We start from the raw sequence: 15,314 nt of genomic DNA on the forward strand, positions 1-15,314 counted from the left end.
GGTTAGGAAACCCTCCTGTAGAATCAGAGTTGAAAATATTGGGCTAGACGGACCAATAATCTAATTCAGTATAAGGCAGCTTCCTACTCGAGAAAGTTGCACTGAAGCCCTGCTAGCTGCCAATTCTTTTTAGAAAAGCAGTGACATTTTTCTCTATACGGTACTGAATTGATTGTTTGGTATTCAGCACAAAGACAATTGAGCCAATTAAAAGAGTTTAGTCAAATAGTATAGCAAATCACCCAATTAGCCAATCTAAAAACTAGATGCATATCAGACAGAAAAGCACAACAATGATCAATCTCCTCCTGGTCACTGGCCTTAAAGCTTTCACTTTTCAGCATCTCTAGTCCAAACAGACTTGAATGATGAGGGTTGATAAGCTTTCCACAAAGTTATTTGATTTTATCAAATCCCATGCTCTGCCACCTTGTTAATAGGCCCACACTAGGTTTGCCATTTCCCAACCAAAACTCTTGATAATTATCTAGTTGGAAATGTACTATTACAGTCCACTTTAGCTCACACAAAGTATTACAATAAACTCACATCAGAATCTAGAGTTCTGGCAACATTGCCATGAGCTTTCTTGACATCCTCAGTATATTAAGGTGTGCATCTAAGGAGATGAAGATCCCCTATATTAAATGATATGACAGGGTATGCCAGTCAGATGGCAGTGTTCAAAGAGGCTGGTCTTATTAGATCAATAGACTAGAACAAATAAGTGAGTAAACACTGCCACTCTGTGGATAAGGCGGGTATATAGCTACAGCTTAAGTTTTAAAGTCACGTTTTAAGGCATGCTATGAGGATAACTGATATTTTCAGAATGGAGAGTGATGATACAACAAATATTACAGCATGTTCCCATTTCCTTTTCACTTGTACTGGATGAGAGAAAAACATTGTTACTAAGCTTCACGGAAGCAGATAGGCATCGGAAAGCTCCATCACACAGATCTTTTTTAATGCAACCATCCCTTCCCTAATCCATTTTAATTATTTTTTGTCGGGATGAATAAGGATATTCTTGAAACTACTGTAGGTTACTGCATCCACACAGGGCAACCAGGGAAGAGAAAATTCAAAACATGATCCCTGAACTACACTCTGTCTCTTCAGACTACTGCAATACAGTGGTGCCTCACAAGACAATGTTAATCTGTTCCGCGAAAATCGCTGTCTTACGAAAACATTGTCTTGTGAAACAAAAAAGCCAACTGAAATGCACTGAAACCAGTTCAATGTGTTCCAAAGGGCTGAAAACTTATCATCCAGTGAAGATCCTCCATTGGGGCGGCCATTTTCGCTGCCTGTAAGGTGGGGATTCCGTCCCTAAGCACAGCGGGGAGCCATTTTAATGACCCAATGGCCATTTTGAAACCGCCAATCAGCTGTTAAAAAACCATTGTTTTGCGAAGAATTGGTTCCCGAAGCAGGGAACCGATCATCGCAAAGCAAAAAAAACGTATTTAGACCATCGTTTTGTGATCGCAAAAGCGATCGCAAAAATGTTATCATGAAGCAGTTTCACTGTTTAACGAGGCAATCATTAAGCGAGGCACCACTGTATTGTTGTCTCAAAGTGTCAAACAGCTTCAGAACTCTTTAAAAACCATGTGTCTCCATACTCTGAAGCTTAGTAGCCTCTTCCAATATTTCAGGACTGGAGCCATTTATTTCCAGAGTTCCTTTCCAAATGCCTCCGAAAAAGATCCCGCATCAGCTTAACAATAGCAGGAGATACAAGTGATGAACTAAATCATACTATTAAGCTAAATAGTGTGTTCCCATCCCATCATAACACTCTTCCAAATACCTTTAGGTCATCAGCCTCAGGTTTTTCAGTCTCTGAATCGTCATCTTCCTACAAGACAAAGAATTTACAGATTAAGCTTTAAAGAGTGGGCTCAGCAAGTTCTTGCATGTGTGGCAAGGGCCTTGCATTAGACAGCCCAGTTTTACCTTTTAATTCTGTTGACCTGTTCTAGGAACTTCCTTCCCCTACCCCAACAAAATATCTATTCAGACAAAAGGTAGCATAAGCAGGACATTACTTCTCCAGAAAAACATGAACCTACAGATTCCCGATGTCCATATTAAGGGTAGATAATTTTTTTTAAAATCAAATTGATTTAAGTCACGATTTAAATAAAAATGTTTTTTAAAAAATGTAACTGTCAAAAGAAATATCAAAATTTCCACCCTACATATAACATTTGATTTCTCAAAGAAAAAAGAAATAGGAAGAGAATACAAATTGGAAAAACAAACATGTTCATTGTGCAGATGGATTAATATGGTTTTATATGAAATACAGTGGTGCCCCGCATAACGAGCGCTTCGTTTAACGACAAATCCGCATAGCGATGTGTTTTTTGCGATCGCAAAAGCGATTGCATTGCGATGTTTTAAGAACAGCTGATCGGCGGTTCCAAAATGGCCACCAGGTAAATAAAATGGCTGCCCACAGTGTTTTCACGCCCTTTCTTCGCTTACTGGGTAGCGAAAATGGCGGCCGCATGGAGGATTTTCGCAGAATAGTGGGGGGTTTGCCCATAGGAATGCATTAAACATGTTTTAATGCATTCCTATGGGCTTCTTTGTCCCGCATAGCGACGAATCCGTATAGCGACAATTTTTCCAGAACGGATTAATGTCGCTATGCAGGGCACCACTGTATGGCTATAAGACAACTATAGTACAAACACAGAAATCTATTCAGCATCTAATCAGATAAAAATTTACTAATCCCTCTGCTTTTTTGACCTACACAGCATCCTTTCAATTCAACATAATATGTTTTTCTGAAGGAACAATTTAGACTGCTGAATATAACTGTCTTGAGTGAATGAGAGAAATAGCAATTCAGAAGATTAGCATACATGTATTGTTCTGAAGTAGAATAACCAGATATTTGACTCAGATAATTGCTAAGTCCACAAAACTTCATTCAGCAATGAACGCCAGCTTTTATAGTTATTGCACTCATTTCTTTTTGTTTCTCTGCAACCAAGGTATTCGTATGAGGACCTCTGCTTCACCCCCTACTAAATATTTAGTATTAAAGAGTAACTCAAACAATAGCAGTTCTACAACGATAACTATTATTGAATTTAAGAATCAAGTGTGGTATGTACAAACCTTCTTTAGTCTCTAAAGTCAAAGATACTGTACTAGTTATGGATACTATTGCTTAAACTCAGAACCAATGTCACAACAAAGGCAGCTTACACAGATACGTAATTAGGCTGCAGGCCAAAAAAAACTAACTTCTGATTGTATTACTCCATAAAACAAAACAAAAAAACCCACTGAAGAAGTTATGCAGAAAAAGATTAGCCAAGCTGGTGCCATTCAAACATTTTGAACTATAACTCTCAATCTGTAACCACTGGCCATTTCAGCTATCAGTGCTGTAGTTTGAAAAATGTGGAGGGCACCAAGCCACCTTCCTCTTATATACAGGCCAAGGCTGTGGTTTCATCAGTGTACTGGTGATGCACAGCCCAACCTTTCATTTCTACCTTCAGATCCAGGAAAGGCAATGAAACTTCTGTGAACAAACTTTATTGATATGTATGCAGCTTGTAACTTTCGCCCCAGCTTGTTCTGTTTTAATGGATACTTTTCAGTTTGTGCAGCCTGATGTGGACAGGATTCTTGGAGAGGTGAATGCCACCACATGTGTGCTGAACCCTTGCCCTTCCTGGCTTATAAAAAGCTACAAGCAACACAATCTTATTTTACCATACTGGCAAGAAATTTTACTTGGAAAAAGCTCAATGGAATACTGTCTTTAGTGTCCAAACAAATGCAACCACTGGGTTGAAATCCTATTCCTTAAGCATAGTAAATTAAGAGTCAATTCAACTTATGGAAGAGTTGACTCACCAAGTCCTCACTGATTCACTGGGCCTTCTCTAGTGCAACTTACTAAGCTAAGCAACACGATTTCAGATGTGTACATACAAGTAGACAAAAAGAACATAGACACTGACAGAAGTTCACATGCTGCAGCAGTGCTTTGCTTTTTATAAACTGACAAAAATATATGGGAATGCACATAACTCAATTGAAATTGTTTCTGGAAAGACAATGGATAATGTGTACATTACACAACAAGAAAGTTTTCAAAAAATGTCACTGTATCCTTTTAGTGGCAATTTTACAATACAACTTTCAGGATGAATTTAGGCATCATGATCAAAAAGCAAACAATTATCACTCCCCACCCCCTTTTGTGAATTACTACACATAGCTGGTGTGGTCACAAGTTGACACAACAACGACAAGTACATTTTTAAAAGGCACGAAATTGATATTTTAAAATTTTCTTAAAACAACAATAAAAATGAGCAATTTGGGGATGTGGAATAAAAATGTGCTGTGCACCATCTATGTTACTTTTGTGTTGTTAAGCCATATAACACTTTTAAAAAACTGTTTATCCTTCTAAACAATATCTACAAGGCACTCCCACCACCGGCAAAGATTCTCCAGGAACAAACTAGGGTAAGGTGGCATAGAGCAGTGGTTCTTAACCTTTGTTACTCAGATGTTTTTGAACTGCAACTCCCAGAAACCCCAGCCAGCACAGTTGGTGGTGAAGGCTTCTGGGAGTTGCAGTCCAAAACTCCTGAGTAACCCAAGGTTAAGAACCAGTGGCATAGAGTGATGCAGTCAGAAGATGGTGGGACAGCCCCATTCCAAGCAAAATTTAAGTGACACCGTAATTTATCCATCCTGGCCACAACACACCAACAAGTTTACGAACAGTAACTGTGTTCTTTTTCATCCTACTAGAGGACAGTGCTCCCCTCAAAAGCTCACGTAGACCACAGGCCATTTATACTGTACACCTTGGCATGTGTTTATGTTGTCTATAAAGACACAGTCTGAAGTACTAGCTGCTAGCAATTCCACCTAGTGCAAATGGATGTCAAAGAGTCTGGTAGAAACTGGATTACCAGATACATTATGGTTTATACATATTTTGGCATTTAAACCTCCCTCTGTAATAGTGAAATGCATAATGATTTGTATAAACAAGAAACAAAAGAAAGAAAACATGAGCTGGAATACTTTCCATTCTATAGCCAAAGACATTATATAAGTATGCAGGCACCAAACATTAAACCAAGCAATAAAAAATAAGGTACCTACCGACTGCCTACTGTTTTCATCATCTTCATCATAACCATCTTCCTCGCCTTCCATTTTACTGAAGTCGTCTTCTCCATAGCCTTCAGACACAAGTCCCCCTTTTTCTTCTAACCCATTCAAAATGACAAAGAAAAATAACTGAGTGAGTAGAAGTTTGGCATGTCAATAAAATATATGCAAAAGATGGGCAGTGCCTTGATTTATGGTGGCTAAAATGATGTGCTCCTACACCAAAAACATAGCATTTGGAAGTGAACTGCCTCAATTTAAGAAATCTCAATAGATGATATCGGTTCAGTTTTGAGTCCAGTGACCCAGCACACAACAGATAACATTTGTGGAGAATTCTTAAGCTGAAGCAATTTGCTTCCAGATGTTATGCCTTTTAGCAGAGGAACAGGACTTGAGCCGGTATAGATAAATATATAAACTACAGCACAGAAGTCACTGTGCCAGTAGATGGCACAGAAATTATGTGTTCCAAGTAAAATCCAAGTCTAGAGAGATTTGCACCCTCTTAAAAATCAAACAGTATAACTAAACATTGCTTAAAACACTGACACAAGATTCATTACACACAAAACTTCCCAAATTAAAACCATGTTCAGAAAGCAATTTTGAATTTTATGCATTAGTGAGAAGGAACACAGATGTCAAATAAATATTCTTAACTAATTAATCATATCAGAGATAAATAAAAGAAAGCTGCTAGAATTTTTTGGGAAGGATAACAAGGTGAGCGGATGAGGACAGGCTTTGCTATCACGTAACAGCCTCTGAAGTACAACAGATAAGAACCTGAGGCACTGGGGAGCAATAACTAGAGCTGCTACTATCAGTTAGAGTCAGTGCTTCCCAACCTTGGGTGACCCAGTTGTTCTTAGACTACAACTCCCAGAAACCCCGGGCAGCACAGTTAGCTGTGAAGGCTTTTGGGAATTGCAGTCCAAGAACATCCCTGGGTTACCCAAGGTTGGGAACCACTGGAGTATATGGTCTGACAAATTAAATTTTATTTCACCTATTTGAAACATTTATACTCCATCTTTCTTCCAATAAGGACTCAAGCTAGCTTCATATGTTCAAAACGACACCCGTTCCTCACACGAACTGCGCAAGCAAGTGTAATATAGATGCTAAAGTATTGCTGGCTTTTAACTTTGAAAATCCAGGCTTAACCCCCCCCCATCACCCCTAGTGAGCCATGAAACCTTAGGACGATTACTCTGTTTCACAGGGTTGTTCGCTGTAGAAACACCAGTCGGAAGGGAGTACCAGGGTAACTTAATGAAAAGCAAAATATAACTGCACAGATCAGGTACAATGACAAAGACAACGTTAAAAACAAAATGCTGCCCCAAAGGGTTCCCGCCAAAAGACGCGCATTCCTGGCGGGCCTCCCTCCGCCGAACCGACGCAGCCCTGCCAAGACCTCACCCGTCCCTGCGGCTCGCTCGCTGCCCCCTCCACCGGCCTCACTACCGGATTCCGGCTCAGAATCTTCCGCGTAAACCGCCAAAGAAGAGAGAACACCCTTATTCCCAGCCGCCATGTTCCCACTTGGAATCTCGAAAATGAACTGGATTTCCGGCGCGCTCAAATGACGTAATGCGGAAGAGGGTCGTGAGCAATCGCCATGGCAACCGCGCTTTCTCTTTCGGAGGGCCACCGAGCTGATTTCAACGTAAGTTTTCCCCCTTTTGAGGAACCGAAGGACGCACTTTTAGAAAGGAAGAGGAAAGACGGTATGTGGGGTGAATCTCCCTTCGATGGCTCAAAATCAAGGTTGATTTTAGGTGATGCGGCTCTTTAAAGGCGCCGGCCGACGTCATCAAACGGCGTTCCAGCAAAGCGGAGGTTTCAGTTACGCGCTTGTTCGGAGGCGACGTCAGCTGCGGCGACTGGAGCGGAAGGATATGGGTTTAAAGGAAGTGGGAGTGAAGAGCTGAGGGGAACGTGGAGAGGCGGACCATGTAGCAATAGCTTATGAGCGTCCTTCACGTAAAGCATTCATTCCCTGTGCAGGGCGGCCGTTGGCAGCAGGTGGTCCGCCTTCTTGATAAGACACGCTCCTGGAGACGTGTAGACCTCGTTTCTAATGGGGCTGGTTTTGCGTCTTAGTCGCGAGGGGTCTTGAACTTTCAAGAATAGCTCCTCTTCCCTTTCTCAGGTCTGGTGTTCTACTCGGAAGGAGCTCAGTTCGGGGGAAAAAGGAAATGGAGAGGGGAATGGGAAACCGAAAGTCCCATCAGCCTTTGGCGCTTCAGTGTCGGGAGTGTGTGTCGGTTCTGGTCCTCTTCTGTTCTTAGAGAACTTGGTATTCTTTTTCCTCGGAGAAGGTGATGCTGTGAGGCAACCTAGAGTGTAGTAGTTTGAGTGAGTCTGGAGAAAACTTTGAAAGCAATAACATATGGTAACTTTGATAGGCGCCATAAAGATGCTGTAGATTCTTGGAAACGAAAAGGCTAGTTTCCAACGAATTGGAGAGGGAAAAATGAAGCTAGCTGCTCTGAACGGAAATATTTTATCTATACTTGCCTGGAAAGGAAGAAGAGAACTGTCATTCTGGTTATATTGGTTTTTTAAAAAAATTTCTAGACCTCGTTATTAGTTTGGGGAGGGTATCTGACCTAGTGCTATTTCCATGAGGCAGAAATATGGGCATAAATAAGCCAAAGTACATCTCATTGTTTAACCTGTCTTTTATTATTATTTTGAAAGAATCACATTCAGAAGATGAGATACATCCCTTTTGAGTAGACATGATTACAGTAGTAAAAAAATAATTCAAGTAAAATCCTCTCCTAACTTTACTTTTAGTTGACCTCAGTGTCTCCTTATAAGATGAGTAGCTGCTTTTCATCAAGGGTGGAAGACAGAGTTCAGCAAACTCTGAAAAAAGTCTTTGGATTTGACTCTTTCAAGACCTCGTTGCAGAAAAGTGCAATCATGACTGTGGTGAAAGGTACATTGCAGATTCATATCTTTGCAAAATGTAGCAGTGAAGAATTTTATCTCCCTTTTTTGTGGCTTTTTTCAACTCTGCTTAATGTAAGAACATAAATATAAATGATATCTTGAGTCATAACATTGCTGGTGCAGTTGTACATTTTTGCTCATGTCCCATTACATAGTTACATTGGCATAACATAAACAGTGTAACTTTTGAGAGTGAATTGCCCCAGTTTAAGAAATCACTGTAGTCGTTATCAGTTGCATACTGAGTTGTGTGAGTCTGTGTACAACTGATAAAATAACTGGGGATTTCTTAACTTGGAGATACTTGCCTCTAAAATTTATCCCATTTCTATAGCTGCCCAACTGGATTTTGATCATTATATAATGTGCTTTGGTGAAAACTTGTTGAATTGGATAACAGTAAATAGTCTATAAAGAATTAGTTTTACAAAGCCAGGTATTCTTTGATTAAAATTTCTAAGGCTTTTGGCTCTATAGTCCTTTGCACATTTCCATTAGTCCTTAAAGTGACCATATTAGTATTTGACCAAATTAACAATCCCAAGGTAGACATCTGGGCATAGGCCTCATTAAAATGTGACATTTAATTACATGTAGAAGAGGGGGTTGTATTCTTGTTTCTCATGTCTCTTCATGAGCTTTTCTAATTAAAGTTGATAAAAGTTGGAAATCTAATAACACCTAGAGGTTCCCACCTCCTGTCTTAATTCACTGCAGTCCATCTTTCACTAACTCACACTGTTAGCTTGACATCATTATCGGAGATAATGGAAATTTGGAAATTTTACTGAGTTCAGTAGAATTTACTGTGAAGTAAATAAGATTTTTAGACTTTCTTGTTTAATAATTATTTGATTATTCAGCAGGTGCGATTTTTAAAAACTGATTTAATCATGCTTGGTGTGGACGTCCTGAAGTCAGTGGGACTTTTGGGACTTAAATTAGTCATTAGTCACTTGCCCAACAGTTCCGTTGGGTCTACTGGAAGTATGACATGATCTGGAGCCAGTCCTGCATGTTACTGGCTTTGTAACAATTCAGCTTTTAAACCAACTAATCTCTGCCATTAGCTAGGAGACTAAGGGTCTGTGGGAATTTTGCAACCAGAGCCTCCCAGCATTAAGAACATGGCAAGAGAAGGATCAAAATATACAGTTTTCCAAGAAGGAGCAGCCATAGGCAATCCCTCTGCCACCACCTACATATATATATTTGAAGCCACATATACATACATACACATATATGTGTCTGTGTGTGTGAAGCCACATATATATGTATGTGGCTACAAGCACACACACGTGGCTTCAGACAGGTTGGAGAGGCAGGCTTGTTTCAAATCCTGTACACATAGGTTCTCATTACATCCAAACTCCTCACATATGGATTCTCATTGCATCCATGTTCCAAGACTTTAGAACAAAATCTTGAACACTGAATTCTTGCCTTTCAGGGGAGAAGGATGTTTTTATATGTATGCCAACTGGGGCAGGGAAATCCTTATGCTATCAGCTTCCTGCAGTCCTGGCATCAGGCATCACCATTGTCATTTCACCTTTAATAGCACTGATTCAGGTAATGGCTCTTGTTACGTTGTAAGGGGGAAAATGAGAAAAGGTAGAAGATGGTGGGTCTCTGGAAGACACCAATACTCAGATGCTACACTTAAGCCATCAAACTGGAAGTTCTCTGGCTTTTTGAGGATAAGTGGTTTGCTGGTTCCTGCCCTTTGTTGCTTCTGGTTGCAGCAGAAGCAGCTTAGGAAAACACAGACATTTGGTCTGTGGCTAAATTTACTGGCAACTAGTATATTACTTTGGATTATTTCTATTTCAACATGTTAAGAGCAAGGTTCTAGGGCTTATTCCGTGATTTTTCTGTCTCATTTGGGCTAAGGAGAGAAACTAAATGACAAATGGTGACAAGGTTTAGAGAATACAGTAAACAAAAACTTGGGCTAAACATCCATTGTTCAGCTCTTCCTGCTGCAAGGGAAAGCAATAGGACACAGTGCATGAATGTGTGCTTATCTTCAGTCAGCCAGGACTCCTGTAGTTCCATAGTTTAAGTGTGATATTGCTTCACAGAAAGAACAAACAATGAAGTTAGAGGTGACTAAAATGAAACATACTCTAGCTGAATCCAAATTAACAGTTATATTTCTTTGTATAATGTAGTGTTGATTTATTATACTCTTATCTGGGTATGGCTTTGTTTTGAAAACCATAGTACTCTTAATGTTTTCCAGCTATTTGAGTTTTCACATAATTTAAAGGAAATGGTAAAATTGGTTGTTGTGGGTTTTTCGGGCTCTTTGGCCGTGTTTTGAAGGTTCTTCCTAACGTTTCGCCAGTCTCTGTGGCCGGCATCTTCAGAGGACAGCACTCTGGTAAAATTGCTAATCAGAGCATCTGTGTCAAACGTAGCCACTTTTATAGAAGGTAGCGGATCTTGACATTTTAGTACGTTAGTGCTTGTTAATTTTGGCCAATTTTCATGAACAGAATAAGATTGAAAACCAGGAAATACATAATGAAGCATGGGAGTTTTGGAAATGGTAAAATACAGTCAGGCATGATTAATTATCTGAGGATTGTAACTATTTTGATAGAAGGATGTTTTTTCTAAAATAGCCTGCTCTTCTCAACAGGACCAGGTGGATCATCTCCTTTCTCTTAAAGTCAAAGTAAGCTCCCTTAACTCCAAGATTTCTGCCCAAGAAAGAAAAGCCATCCTAACTGACTTAATGAGTGACCAACCCCATACAAAACTCTTGTATATCACACCGGAGATGGCAGCTTCCTCTTCCTTTCAACCCACCTTGGACGTTCTAGTGTCTCGAAACCTTCTCTCCTATTTAATAGTTGATGAGGCTCACTGTGTCTCTCAGTGGGGGCATGACTTTCGACCAGATTACCTGCGGCTTGGCTCTTTGCGCTATCGCATACCCAGCACGCCATGCATAGCCCTGACGGCCACTGCCACTAAACAAGTCCAAGATGATATTGTAGCATCACTTAAGCTAAAGCCACCTGTTGCCACCTTTAGGACACCTTGTTTCAGGCCCAACCTCTTCTACGATGTGCAATATAAAGAGCTCTTAACAGATCCTTATGAAAACCTGAAGGATTTCTGTCTAAAGTCCTTTGGGAAGGAGAATGCCTCAGGGGTGAGTTAACTATCTTGAGAAATACACCATTTTCTGTCTTTTTTGTTTTTAAGAAATTCATAGCAGTTTACATTCTAACATGAGTGGATTAGATCCTACCTTGAATGATACTCTCTCAGTGTAAATAGAAAAACAAATGTTAAGTGCATGGTTTTTAATCTATTAAATGGTACAGTAGTGTACCTTTATACTCTTGTGCATCATTACTCAGTTATTACTGCCATCAGAAAGGGAACTGCCTCTGGCAAGTACATTGACAAAAAAATGAACTCTTAGCAGTCTGTACCTGTGTTTACTCAGAAGGAAATCCTGCTAATTTCTGAGGAACTTAATACTCTAATCTGTAGCAAATTATAATTAGCAAAATTGTATACATGCTTGTTCAGAAATACACCTTGTTATAGTAATATGATTTACAGTCAGAACGGTGATCATAAGGGTCATGAGGTCATGCTAATCAGATTCAACAAGTGCTAACTGAGGACCTTTCAATTTGCAGGTAGTACTGGTAGCCAAATTATACATGTAACAAAAACTGGGGAAAAATGCATATACAGTGAGGTCTCGACCTACGGAATTAATCCGTATTGGAACAGGGTCCGTAGGTTGAAAAGTCCTCAAGTCGAAAATCCATTCCTCATAGGAATGCATTGAAAACACATTAATCCATAACCCACCCAAGACACCATGACACACACATTAATTTTTTTTTAAATTACTTTACCTTTTTGAAGTCTTCAAGGGGTCCCCCGCTGCCGCCATCACTGCTGTTGGAGGAGTCCAAGGACTTCGGTGCGGCTGCCAGAGGCCTCTCGGAGCTCCCCCGCCGCAGCCATTGCTGCTGCCGGATGACTCTGAGGGCTTCGGCGCCGCTGCCGGAGGACTCTGAGGTCCCCCCCCCTGCCGCCGAGAGAGCTTCAGAGGCATGATCGTGGGGGGAGGGACATCCAAGAGGCCTCCCATGGTGGCAGGGAAGGCCTCCGGAGGTTCCCGTGCCGCCGCTGCTGGGAGCCACGCCAGGCGATCCTGGCCATTGTTGGACTCCCGGAAGTCTGAGCATGACTGGGATGGCGTGGTGCGGCTTGGCTACCGCCGGCGGCGGTGGTGGCGGGGGACCTCCTGATGCTTTCCATTGCTTCTTTGCCTGCAAGGCATCAGGAGGTCCCCGCCGCCGCTGCTGGGAGCCACACCGCGCAATCCCAGCCATGCTCGGACTCCTGGGTGCGGCTTGGCTCCCAGCAACGGTGGCGGCGGCAGGGGACCTTCGGATGCCTTGCAGGGCTTCTCCGCCGCCATGGGAGGCATCTCGGAGGGGCCCCCCTGCCGATAGTGGCTCCAAAGCACTATCGGTGGCGGGGGGGACCTCTGAGATGCCTCCCATGGCGGCAGAGAAGCCCTGCAAGGCATCTGGAGGCACGACCTACAGCCTACGGACTGGAAGGGGGAGGCAGGGAAAGCACCAAATTCAAATTTGGCTCTTTCCCTGCCTCCCCCTTCTGGTCCGTAGGTCGATTCTCTGCAAGTCGAAGTGAAACTTTGTGGCCGGAGAAATCCGTAGGTTGAAAAGTACGTAAGTGGAGCCGACCGTAAGTCGAGACTCTACTGTAGGTTACGTTTGCTCACAGCTTTAAGCCAGAATTGGGGGGAATCCTTACCTGCACCCCACATGCTGCTCCTGCTTTGCTGTTTCTGCCAGGAGGAACAGGTAAACTAGTAAGGAATTCAAAACTTACCATATCAGCAGAATTTGGGCTCCAGGTTTGTTGTTGTCAAAGAAGCCAAAAATCACAAATCAAGAACAGAGCCAGATTTATGACTCTGAGTTATAGTAGGCAGAGCAAGTGAGAAGCCCCAGCTTGCATAATAAAATTTGAATTCCGAATTAGTTTAGGCACCGGTAGAAGCAGCTAATTAGGAATGAATGGGCTACATGCAGGATAATAAAGCTTGCAAAGTGGAATTCTGCTTTTTGATATATGTGACTGTGACCTATGTCACCTTGAATGTTGGAATGAAAGTCAAATATAACAATAGTCAGTCAATAAAGGGAGATTTCTTCCAAGTTGTCAGTCAGGCTTCTGATCAAAAGTTCACTTTTCCACTTGACTTTTTCACCATGGTGATTGTTCTGTTTACTGTAGTCGGTCCCTCATCTTTCCAGGTCCAGCAGTAATGGGCAATCTCTTTGCTCCCATGATCCATTGATGAACAGTGGATCAAGGGACTTAGCATCTGCACACATGTGCCCCATTTCTCTGCACCCAGGGATAATCAGACACATGTTTACCTCACCCTGTCCCCCCATTCTCAGCAAGTCAGAATAGATACCTTACAGACTGAGATTACTTCAATGGAAGCCTCATGCTAATGATCCTCTTCCTGCTTGTATGGAAAAAGGCAGGGAGTGAATTGATTTAATCTTACTTTTTCCCCAAAACTTAGTAATTAAGAAATGATTTTTTAAAATGTGAACATCTACAGTAAAAAAAAAAGAGGCACAGAAGAGCTTCCAGTGGCCAGGGTTTATATTCTGTCAGCAACTCTTGACACTATATTGCTATATTCTGTCTTTCCCACTTGAATGGATCATGCTTCACATCCTTTTTTGCTATGTCGTGAAAGTGAGTATATTAGCTGAACATGGCTTGTGAAATGTTGGTCTAGAGGCTGGCATATATGTCCCCCCCTTTCTTCTGATAGGGAGGAAGGAGAGTTTTCCCCAGATGATAGAGCAATGCCTCAGAAAAAAATAATTTAGCCTGTTTCTTTACTGCAGAGGATTTCCCAGCAATTTTGAGGAAAACTAAAGTTTTGTCTATCAAGTAGACTAGTGGTACTGAATCTAGTTCATTATCTCCAGAAATTTCTTCTCCGCAAAGTTGAGACAAGAATTGTTGACAGTTCTGGAGGTTACAAAGGGACAATCTGTGACTCACATGCAGCCCTTACAGGTCTTCCATGAGCTTGGATGGGTGCCCGAATTTCTTGTTCACTAGTGATGGGCCAGAAGGTATGTGGGGAGTATCATGTAGAGCATGTTCTTTCTAGCCCATGAAATAGGTGTTTGTCAGGCTGAGAGGAGCCTGATCTCTCACTGCTGGATGGAGAGCTCTTCTCTGTTGCAGGAGGGAGAGCTTGCTCAGATAGCTACACCAGGTTACATGTTTCTTACTATCAGGTTCATGGACATGTATATACAGTGCTGACTATATTGCATGCATATGAAACAGTGTACTTCCACTAGTGAGAACGGGGGACTCCCACTCATGCAGTTTCTCCATCTATCCTGAAATTTTATTTCAGGAAGCAATATAGTGTAGAAGTTGTGGAGCAGGAAATGTGATGAAAGTCGTAAGGCTTTAGCTCTATTAGCATTACTCTTTTTCTTCTTTTTTGTAGAATAGATTTATGGAACCACTTAATGCCTTTGGGTTTTCTAATTGCATTTTAATTTGCACTCTTCACCTCCTTTGCAGGGTTACACAGGTTGTGGAATTGTCTACTGCAGGATGAGAGAGGTCTGTGAGCAGGTGGCTATTGAGCTGAACCACAGAGGATTGAAAGCCAAAGCATACCATGCTGGTAATGAAAGCTGTGTTGTTTTGAATTGGAATATTAAACCATATTCACTATACAGAAGAGTTGCTTAGTTTTCACTGATTTTACTGGTCTAGGAAGTGTTCTGATGCATTACACCAGAACACAAATTCTGCAGCCCACTAAGTTTGCTGACTAGAGCCCTTCTAGAACTACAGATGTCCATGGGATGATGGCTATGTGTCTGGATGAGTATGTTTGAATAGATGAGGCTGTTTATACTGTCAGATCATTAATCCATGTAGAGTAGCACCCTCGTCTCTGATTAGCACTTGCTCTAATTTGCTCATGTCCTGAAATGCTACTTAGAATTGTCAGTTACACAATATACAGCTGGTAGGCTGGGAGTATATCAGCTCTTCAGGTGACACCAAAAAAGGCAGAGAAGCAGAACTGGCTGTCT

The 15,314-nt window shown here is 41.5% G+C and overlaps 2 protein-coding genes across 7 annotated transcripts in view; one reads left to right on the forward strand and one right to left on the reverse strand.

Annotated features, from left to right (window-relative positions):
* Positions 1–6,994, reverse strand: part of SAP30BP (SAP30 binding protein) — a 46,042-nt gene extending 39,048 nt beyond the window's left edge. Inside the window, exons 1-3 of one of the 2 annotated variants that reach the window (XM_072990540.2) lie at positions 6,607–6,976; positions 5,170–5,276; positions 1,823–1,870 (exon numbers count right to left, since the gene is read on the reverse strand). In XM_072990540.2, the coding sequence (XP_072846641.1) occupies positions 1,823–1,870; positions 5,170–5,276; positions 6,607–6,721 (270 nt within the window). In that variant the 5' untranslated portion in view covers positions 6,722–6,976. Of the gene's footprint in view, positions 1–1,822; positions 1,871–5,169; positions 5,277–6,606 lie in introns of both variants that reach the window. The other variant, XM_072990541.2, reaches the window with a different exon arrangement.
* A 49-nt stretch (positions 6,995–7,043) lies between these two features.
* RECQL5 (RecQ like helicase 5) overlaps positions 7,044–15,314 on the forward strand; it is a 55,026-nt gene continuing 46,755 nt past the window's right edge. For 4 of the 5 annotated variants that reach the window (XR_013542025.1, XR_013542024.1, XR_013542026.1 and 1 more), the window contains exons 1-4: positions 7,911–8,134; positions 9,599–9,720; positions 10,796–11,314; positions 14,791–14,896. Coding sequence is in view for 2 of the 5 variants with exons in the window: in XM_072990536.2 (XP_072846637.2) it covers positions 8,014–8,134; positions 9,599–9,720; positions 10,796–11,314; positions 14,791–14,896 (868 nt within the window). In the remaining 3 variants the exon portion in view is untranslated. Of the gene's footprint in view, positions 7,340–7,910; positions 8,135–9,598; positions 9,721–10,795; positions 11,315–14,790; positions 14,897–15,314 lie in introns of those variants that run through there. The other variant, XM_072990537.2, reaches the window with a different exon arrangement.

Source organism: Pogona vitticeps, chromosome 2, assembly GCF_051106095.1.
Source record: "Pogona vitticeps strain Pit_001003342236 chromosome 2, PviZW2.1, whole genome shotgun sequence".
Lineage (NCBI taxonomy): Eukaryota > Metazoa > Chordata > Lepidosauria > Squamata > Agamidae > Pogona > Pogona vitticeps.